The 9,672-nt window shown below is 42.9% G+C and overlaps 1 protein-coding gene across 1 annotated transcript; it reads right to left on the bottom strand.

Moving 5' to 3' along the window:
• Positions 1-1,827: 1,827 nt before the first annotated feature.
• RIN1 (Ras and Rab interactor 1) lies at positions 1,828-7,674 on the bottom strand. The gene is made up of 6 exons (XM_015831736.1): positions 7,609-7,674; positions 6,153-6,379; positions 5,381-5,495; positions 4,396-4,468; positions 3,339-3,430; positions 1,828-2,273 (listed from the first exon to the last, which is right to left on the bottom strand). Exons 2-6 carry the CDS (start codon positions 6,330-6,332, stop codon positions 1,828-1,830), a joined length of 906 nt encoding a protein of 301 aa, XP_015687222.1. The 5' UTR covers positions 6,333-6,379; positions 7,609-7,674.
• Positions 7,675-9,672: the final 1,998 nt, after the last annotated feature.

Genomic DNA, 9,672 nt, shown 5'->3' with positions numbered 1-9,672 from the left:
AGGAAAGGAAAGGAAAGGAAAGGAAAGGAAAGGAAAGGAAAGGGAAAAAAAACTCTTTGGAAGGTGATGAAAAGGTCACTCCAATTAAATTTAGGAGAATTCTGCTCTTGCTTGCCTCTTTCCTCACCCCAAAGTAGAATCGCTGGGGGAAAAACTATTTTGGGAAAGTCGTTGCCCCAGGTCCAGCTCCATGGGAGGGGGGGGAAAGGAGGTCAGAGTGACTTTTCCCCGAATGAAGCAGAACCGAATTGCTGGATTTACTTAGAAGGGAAGATCATCTTTTAAGATGATTTTCTCCCTCCAAAAAGGGACCAAAACGGAGTCCATCCTCAACAATGGAAAGATATTTGCTTTCAGCCAGGCCCACCTCGCAAGGCTGTTGTGAGGGAAAAGATGGAAAAGAGAATGCCTTGTGTTGTTCTTCCAGGATACAGGCAGTCCTCAACTTACAACAGTTTGTGGCTGTAAGTCAAGTACTATCCTGTATATATTTATTTATTGAAGAAATAAAATTAAGCGGGGGGGGGGAAAATCCTCATTTGCCCCGTTTTCAGCAAATCTAAGCCAATAAAAATAAATTTAAAAAAAAGAAAAATAAAATAAAAAAATCAGATCAATACACCATCGGGAGGCTCCCGGGACTCGGTTTACCCAAGCCTTCTCCAGTTGGGGTGGGGATGATGGGTGTTGTGATCTGTTCTCCCCCCCTTCCCGGAGGGCACTTGTGGCCTGGAAAAATAAGGAAATAAAATGAAACAGACAGAGACGTAAATGTGTTTTTATCAATGAACTTTATCTGAAATGTTTTGAAATGCCTGCTCTTCATAGAAGAGGCTGCACCCAAGATATATATATATATATATAAAAGTAACAGCAGCCAAATAACACTAGTAAACGTTTAGTAGCAAAAACATTCAATCACAGCATAATATCTTACTTCTTCAAATATTGAGAGACCAAAGAGGAACGTCAATATTTGTTTTTTCTTTAAGTAGAGAAAGGAAAATTACACACAAAAAAATACTAACAGGTAACTAGATACTATACCTTTACATGTCCTGATTTGACCTAAGCTTATATAAACACATAAAATTACACCTCTTAATTATACTCTGTCCAACACAAACTGGCTGACATTGTTATAAACGAGTTAAGAAAACATTTAAGAACGATCTCAGTTTTGCTCCGGAAAAAACCAAAGCAGCATGTATAATTTGTCTTTTCACGCTGACAGCCTTGCCAGGTAGGCCAGTTTCAAACGGAGGCTGGAGGGTCATTGATCAGAAATGCTCTTAGCAGAGCCTGCTCTGAGCAAGGGGTTGGACTAGATGCCCTCTATACTCTATATTCTTTTGTCCTAAGTAGTGCTAACTGTTTCAGTTAAACAGTTAAGCGGTAAACCACATGGTGACTGTGCACCTTGCTTGATCTGCGGTGCTATATATACGCAGAATTTCTAACATTTCCGGCAAGCAAAGTCAATGGAGGAAGCGGGATTTAACATCTGCATGATTCGCTTAACAACCACGGTAAGAAAAGGCTACAAAATCAGGCGTGACTCATTTAACAACCGCAGTGGAACATCCAATCCTGATCGTGGTCATAATTTAAGGACTACCTGTATTTCTGCCTTGGATACACCATTGTCTTCCATTTCTTACGTACCTGCAACCCAACAAGACTCAGGTGAACCGGAAATGTAGTTTTGGACTCCGAGGCCCAGTTTTGAGCAATGGGGGGGGCAGTGGCAGTGTTACCTACCAGGTACCCCCACCTGTTTCTCATCCATCACTCACAGCGGCTGACCCAACGAAGCTGAAGAAGAATTCAGGAATTCTTCTGTGTTGTGCAGCGGTTTCCAGTCGCTGCTTTGTCCGTGGAAAAGTCTTGGATGTTGCTGTTGGGAAATGGACTTTTCCCATCGGAGGCAGGGGGCTGGAGAGGGGCCTTCCTCTTCTTCTTCCCAACAGGAATGGGGGGTGGTGGAGCAGCTGGAGGGGACAGGGGGCTGGCAGCCTCGGTGGAGACTTGCACTTTGATGTTACTCTTGAAATACCGGCGTCGGACGCTCACGTCTTCAAGGGATGGGCCATCCAGAGAGGTGGGAGGAAGGCCAGGGGCTTGGGTGGGCTCTCCTCCACCCGTCTGGGGCTTGTTTGGATCTTGGGGGTCTCTCAAGGGATGGGATGGAGAGAGTGCATCAGTGCTGGAAGTCGATCCCAAACAAGCCAGTTGGGTGGATCCCTTGGCATTGAGAGAGGAATTCCAGAATTCTGCAGGAGAATGAGAAGGAAAAGAACGTAGAATTATACGACCGGAAGGGACCTCAGAGGTCTTCTAGTCCAACCCCCTAGACCCAAGACAGGAAATCCTATACCATTTCAGACAAATGGCTGTCTAATTTCTTAAAAGTCTCCAGTGATGGAACACCCACAACTTCCAGAGGCAAGCTGTTCCACTGGTTAACTGTTCTCACTGTTGGGAAATTTCTCCTTAGTTCTAGGTTGCTTCTCTCCTTGATTAGTTTCCATCCGTTGCTTCTTGTCCTGCCTTCAGGCGCTTTGGAGAACAGCTTGACTCCCTCTTCTTTGGGGCAGCCCCTCAAATATTGGAAGATGGCTATCATATCACTCCTAATCCTTCTCTTCTTTAGACTGGACATATCTAGTTCCTTCAACTGTTCATCATATGTTTTACTCTCCAGTATCCATTATCATCTTTATTGCTCTTCTCTGCACCCTTCCTAAGATCTCAACATCTTTTTTGTATAGTGGTGACGAGAACTGGACACAATATTCCTAGTGTGGCCTTAGAGTATAAAGCAGTACTATCCTAACTCCAGGCTTCTGAGCCCAGAGACTCAAAGATCCACAGGCCCAGATAAGAATAGAATAGAATAGAATAGAATAGAATAGAATAGAAGAGAATAGAAGAGAAGAGAAGAGAAGAGAGAATATAGAGAATACAATAGACTAGAGAATAGAATAGAAATACAGAATAGAATAGAAATACAGAATAGAATAGAAATACAGAATAGACTAGACTAGACTAGACTAGACTAGACTAGAATAGAATAGAATAGAAAAGAATAGAATAGAGAATATAGAGAATACAATAGACTAGAGAATAGAATACAAATACAGAATAGAATAGAATAGAATAGAATAGAATAGAATAGAATAGAATAGAATAGAATAGAATAGAATAGAATAGAGCTGGAAGGGATCTTGGAGGTCTTCTAGTCCAGTCCCCTGCTCAAGCAGGACGACCTAGACCATCTCAAGGCCTAGGTGTGTTTATTGGGGAAGCATCAAAGGTGATTGTGGTAAAAATCTTACCTAGGCCCAGGTGAGCAATGGCTTCCAGCTCCTGGCAGGTTGAAGCCTCCCAGATAGGCTGCGGGAGACGTAGAGGAAGAGGCAGGACGTCCCTTAAGAGAGGGGAAAAAGAGAACCTCATCCAGAGTTTTCCCAGATTTGTTAAGCGAATCACAGGTCACTAAGCAAATCTGGCTTGCCTCATTGACTTTGCTTGTCGGAAGTTGGTCTCTCTCTCTCTCTCTCTCTCTCTCTCTCTCTCTCTCTCTCTCTCTCTCCCTCCCTCCCTCCCTCCCTCTCTTGCCTTCCTTCCTTCCTTCCTTCTCTCTCTCTTTCTTCTTTCTTTCTTTCTCTCTCTCTCTCTCTCTCTTTCTCTCCCCCTCCCTTTCTTTCTTTCTTTCTTTCTTTCTTTTTCTTTCTTTCTTTCCTTCCTTCCTTCCTTCCTACTTTCTCTCTTTCTTTCTTTCTTTCTTTCTTTCTTTCTTTCTTTCTTTCTCTCTCTTTCTCTCCCCTTTTCTTTCTTTCTTTCTTCTTTCTTTCTTTCTTTCTTTCTTTCTTTCTTTCTTTCTTTCTTTCTTTCTTTCTCTCTCTTTCTCTCTCTCTCTCTCTCTCTCTCTCTCTCTCTCTCTCTTTCTTTCTTTCTTTTTTTCTTTCTTTCTTTCAAAAATTACAAATTCAAATGAACAAAATGAAAATGTGACAGGAACGATAGGCCTGTTAGTGCAGTTACACACGCCCCCTTAGTTATGGGGTGAGGTCCACAGAAATTACGTTGGCATTAAAACTGTGACAGTTAGTAGCCCAGACAACTGAATCGGGTAAGACATTCCAGACTTCGACAGCTCTGTTACAAAGATTATTTTTTTTACCATCAAGTTTAAAGCGGTTTACATTAAGTTTAAAGCGGCTGTTCGCAGGCGTGACATTATGATTAAAAAATTTTAAAAAATCATTTACAGGTAAGATGGTACTCTGTACAATTTTGTATGCGTTCAGTAACTTGGTTAGTGACCTGACCCATTTTCTGGATACCGTCGATACCTTCAACCCCCCCAAAGATTTTGCTAAAATCACTTACGGAGCTGAGCAGTAAAAAGCAACGAGATGAAGAAGCGTGGGAAAACTCCGATCGGATCCCTCCAGTGTAATAGCTAGAAAATTTTTTAAAAAATATTAAAGAGGATATTAAAATATTAAGAGGAGGAAAAAGCCTTCTCATCTACTCAACAGTTGCGATTAATTTCCATCTGAAAATCTGTTGCAAAAAAATAATGCAGAATAAAGGCACTCCTTGACTTACAACAGTTCATTTTGTGACTGTTTGAAGTTACAACAGCACTAAGAAAAGTGACTTATGACCGTTTTTCACACTTACGACCGTTGCAGCCTCCCCCCCGTGGTCACGTGATCAAAATTCCAGTGCTTAGACTCATATTTATGACGGTCGCCGTGTCCCAGGGTCACGTGATCCCCTTTTGCGAGCTTCTGACAAGCAAAGTCCATGGGGAAGTCAGATTCACTTAACAACCGGGTCACTAACTCAACAACTGCAGTGATCCACTTAGCAACTGTGGCGAGAAAGGTCGTCAAATGGGGCAAAATTCACTTCACGATTGTCTCGCTTTGCAACGGAAATTTTCGGCTCAATTCTGGTCATACGTCAAGGATTACCTGTACTTGGAAGGAAAATTGACTTTCCAAAATTGACTTTGCTTGTCAAAAGGTTGCAAACGTGACCCCGGGACACTGCAACCGTCATAAATATGAGTCAGTTGCCAAGCGCCTGAATTCGGATCACGTGACCCTGGGGAGGCTGCGACGGTCGTAAGTGTGACAAACGGTCCTCAGTCTCTTTTTTTTTCAGTGGCCTGGAAACTTCAGACGGTCACTAAATGAATGATTATAAATCCAGGGCTATCTGTATACAATGTCCAGCCCAGGAAAAATACAGAGAATCTACTTTTCTGTTTAAATCGTGTGAGTGATTTATTTATTATTTATATTTTATGATTCTCAATCGTGGGAATTTCCTATTTTCTTTGAAAATGCCAGCCTGCTCTTACCTGCCCGTTCCTGGTGTAAACGGTAAGTTGTCACAAAAGCAGGCGAAGAGTCATTCAAAAGACGGAGACAAAGAACTTGGCACTGGCGGGTGTTGGACCTTCGCACCAGAAATGTCTGCGGAAACAAGAAATTGGGTGATGGTACAGACAAAGCAAGAGAAGGGGAATTCTTCCTCCTCCTACGTCCTAACCCTGGTCCTTACTCCTCCTAGGTCCTAACCCTGGTCCTTACTCCTCCTAGGTCCTAGCCCTGGCCCTTACTCCTCCTAGGTCCTCCTAACCCTGGTCCTTACTCCTCCTAGGTCCTCCTAACCCCGGTCCTCACTCTTAGGTCCTAACCCCGGTCCTTACTCTTCCTAGGTCCTCCTAACCCCGGTCCTTACTCCTCCTAGGTCCTCCTAACCCTGGTCCTCACTCTTAGGTCCTAACCCTGGTCCTTACTCCTCCTAAGTCCTCCTAACCCTGGTCCTTACTCCTCCTAGATCCTCCTAACCCCGGTCCTTACTCCTCCTAGATCCTAACCCCGGTTCTTACTCCTCCTAGGTCCTAACCGTGGTCCTCACTCCTCCTGGGTCCTAACCCCAGTCCTTACTTCTCCTAGGTCCTAACTCCGGTCCTTACTCCTCCTAGGTCCTCCTAACCCTGGTCCTTACTCCCCCTAGGTCCTCCTAACTCCGGTCCTTACTCCTCCTAGGTCCTAGCCCTGGCTCTTACTCCTCCTAGGTCCTAACCCCAGTTCTTACTCCTCCTAGGTCCTAACCCTGGTCCTTACCCCGGCCGGTTCCCGTTGCAAGATGTGGAGGGCTGTGGCCGAATTGATGTCCAGCTGGAGCCAAACGGGCTGGGTGAGTCGCAGTCGTCCCACCAGGCTGACGTTGCGGGGCAAAGCCGCAGCCTCTCCCCGGGGGTTGGCATAGGGCTCCGGATAATCATAGGTGGGGTTGGAGGTCATCCTGGTCAGGAGATGAAGGATGGGGCTTCCCTAACTCCTTGGAGGAGCTGAAAAGGAGGCAAAGAATCAAAAAGAAATCAGGAGCCCCAGCGGTCACCATGGATGGAACAACAATAGTAAGACAATAAGACAGGAGTCTTCAAACTTGGCCCTTTTATGACATGTGGACTTCAACTCCCAGAATAAAAAATAATAAAATAAAATAAAGTAAAATAAAATAAAATAAAATAATAAAATAACATAAAATAATAAATAAAATAAAATAATAAAATAAAATAATAAAATAAATAAAATAAATAAATAAATAAATAAATAAATAAAATAAAATAAAATAAATAAAATAAAAAAATAAAATAAAATAAAATAAAATAAAATAAAATAAAATATAAAATAAAATAAAATAAAATAAAATAAAATAAAATAAAATAATAAAATAAAATAAAATAAAATAATAAAATAAAATAAAATAAAATAAAATAAAATAAAATAAAATAAAATAAAATAATAATAAAATAAACAAACACTGTACTGGTAAAGACCATACTTGGAATCCTGCATCCAGTTTTGGTCACCACGATATAAAAAAGATGCTGAGACTCTAGAAAGAGTGCAGAGAAGAGCAGCAAAGATGATTAGGGGACTGGAGGCTAAAACATATAAGGAACGGCTGCTGGAATTGGGTATGTCTAGTTTAATGAAGAGAAGGACGAGGGGGGACATGATAGCAGTCTTCCAGTATCTCAGGGGCTGCCCCAAAGAAGAGGGAGTCAAGCTATTCTCCAAAGCACCTGAAGGCAGGACAAGAAGCAATGGATGGAAACTAATCAAGGAGAGAAGCAACCTAGAACTAAGGAGAAACTTCCTGACAGTGAGAACAATTAACCAGTGGAACAACCTGCCTCCAGAAGCGGTGAATGCTCTAACGCTGGAAGGTTTTAAGAAGAGACTGGACAGCCAATTGCCTGAAATGGTACAGGGTTTCCTGCCTGAGCAGGGGGTTGGACTAGATGACCTCCAAGGTCCCTTCCAACTCTGTTATTCTGTATTCCTACTCTCTGGTTAGGAAAAGCCAACCTTAGGATAACAAGACATCTTGCGAGCAAAAAAAAAAAGCTTTTCCAATTTCCAGGCTTTTTCCCTCAAGCAAGTCACGCTAAAAGGGGAACAGCATTAAGTCCTTTTCCGAAAATCAGAGCCAAAAGCTTTTGCTATCTTTGGTGGAGTCACAACTAGTGTGTGATGGGAGGAGGGGGAGTTAAGCATTGGCAGTACCAACCTTGAGCTGTTGCAAAACACAGCGGGGGCGAGAAGCTGTGAGTCAGCGCCATGGCAAGGGTCCACGTGGAACAGCAATCTGGAAAAAGAAAAAAAAAACAAGAGAGGGAGGGGGGGGAAACCCCAGAAAGAAAATATTTTAAAAGAATTGCAAAATTTGGGGTCCTTTTCTGCCCCCAAAGGGAGAAATTCATTTAGGGATTTTTTTGGGGGGAGGGGGAATCGAGGTTTCATGCATCTCCCACAGAGCATCAAATATTATCGGAAAGATTAGTGCCTGGAATGGGTGGTTTTTTTTTTCGCCTCTTGCAAAAAAATAAATAAATCTCATTTTAGATTGGAGGCTGTACTGCACAGAGATTCGCCCACGTTTTGCTGAAGCTCTGGGCATCTGCCCTGAAGGCAGAACTATTTCTGTAGGAAATGCCCCCCCTCTCCTTTCCAGGAACAGCACGTATTTCCTTTATTTATATTTATTAATTTGTATCCTGCCTTTATTACTTGTGCAAATAATTCAAGGTGAAGAACACATCCAAGACATCTTTCTCCTCTTTATTTTTTCCCCACAACAATAACCCTGTGAGGTAGGTGGGGCAAAAAGGCCAGGGGGTGCAGAGAAAGAAAACCTGGGAGCAAAATCTAATCCTATTTGCCCGTTCACCCCACCCCTGCGTTCCTAATGCCAGCCGGGTGTGTCCAGGTGAGGGTGTGGATGATGGAAAGAATGCTAGGGAGGAGAGCATCCAGAGGTAACAACTTGCCTCCAAAAGTTGTGAATGCTCCAACAGTGGAAGTTTTTAAGAAGAAATTGAACAACCATTTGTCTGAAATGAAATACGGTTTCCTGCCTGAGCAGGGGGTTGGACTAGATGACCTCCAAGGTCCCTTCCGACTCTATTCTATTCTATTCTATTCTATTCTATTCTATCCCGTAATTCTATTCTATTCTAACCTGTAATTCTATTCTAACCCATAATTCTATTCTATCCCGTATTTCTATTCTATTCTATTCTATTCTAATTATAATAATAGTAAAGTTGGAAGGGACCTTGAAGGTCATCTAGTCCAACCCCCTGCTCAGGCAGGAAACCCTATACCATTTCGGACAAATGGCTGTCCAGTCTCTTCTTAAAAACTTCCAGTGTTGGAGCATTCACTGCTTCTGGAGGCAGGTTGTTCCACTGGTTAATTGTTCTCCCTGTCAGGAAGTTTCTCCTTAGTTCTAGATTGCTTCCCTCCTTGATTAGTTTCCACCCGTTGCTTCTTGTCCTGCCTCCAGGCGCTTTGGAAAATATTCTATCCCGTATTTCTATTCTATTCTATTCTATTCTATTCTATTCTATTCTATTCTATTCTATTCTATTCTATTATTATTTTCATCCATTCTCTATTCTATTCTATTCTATTCTATTCTATTCTATTCTATTCTATTCTATTCTATTCTTTTCCCATTATTCTATTCTATTCTATTCTATTCTATTCTATTCTATTCTATCCCATAATTTCTATTCTATTCTATTCTATTCTATTCTATTCTATCCCATAATTTCTATTCTATTCTATTCTATTCTATTCTATTCTATTCTATTCTATTCCCCACCCACCCTTGAATGGATTAGCTTAGCTGCCTCTGGAGAGGGGGGGGGAGTAGCATGGGCAGGGATATTGCAACCCCTAAGGGGGAAATCTTCACGTGCAAAACACACGTGGGAAAACGGCGAATCGCTTCTGCTCCACGTTGCCCGGTAAGAAACTGGAGGTGTGTGTGTGTGTGTGGGGGGGGGGTGGCAGATCTCCAGCACGAAGTAAAAATGCCCCCTCCCCGGTTAAAAATGGCTTGCCCCCTTCCCGGGGGTGCCGGCTTCGCTTCCCCCCAGCAGGAGAGACCCCCCCCCCATCTCTCTGGCATGGGGGGGGGATGCTGGGATCATCAGCTTGGACTAATCTCCCCCCCCCCCTACAGAAATGCCCTACTGCGCCTGATGGGAGGTGTAGTCCTCAAGGGTGGCAAGGAAAGGGGAAGGAAGCGCGAGAAACAAGACACGGGTTCGCCTGCGAGGATCCG

The sequence above is a fragment of the Protobothrops mucrosquamatus genome, unplaced genomic scaffold (assembly GCF_001527695.2).
Source record: "Protobothrops mucrosquamatus isolate PMUCROS unplaced genomic scaffold, P.Mucros_1.0 scaffold_278, whole genome shotgun sequence".
NCBI classification, from domain to species: Eukaryota; Metazoa; Chordata; class Lepidosauria; order Squamata; family Viperidae; genus Protobothrops; species Protobothrops mucrosquamatus.
Note: the sequence above shows the minus strand (reverse complement) of the source record. Positions and strands in the feature narration are given on the sequence as shown.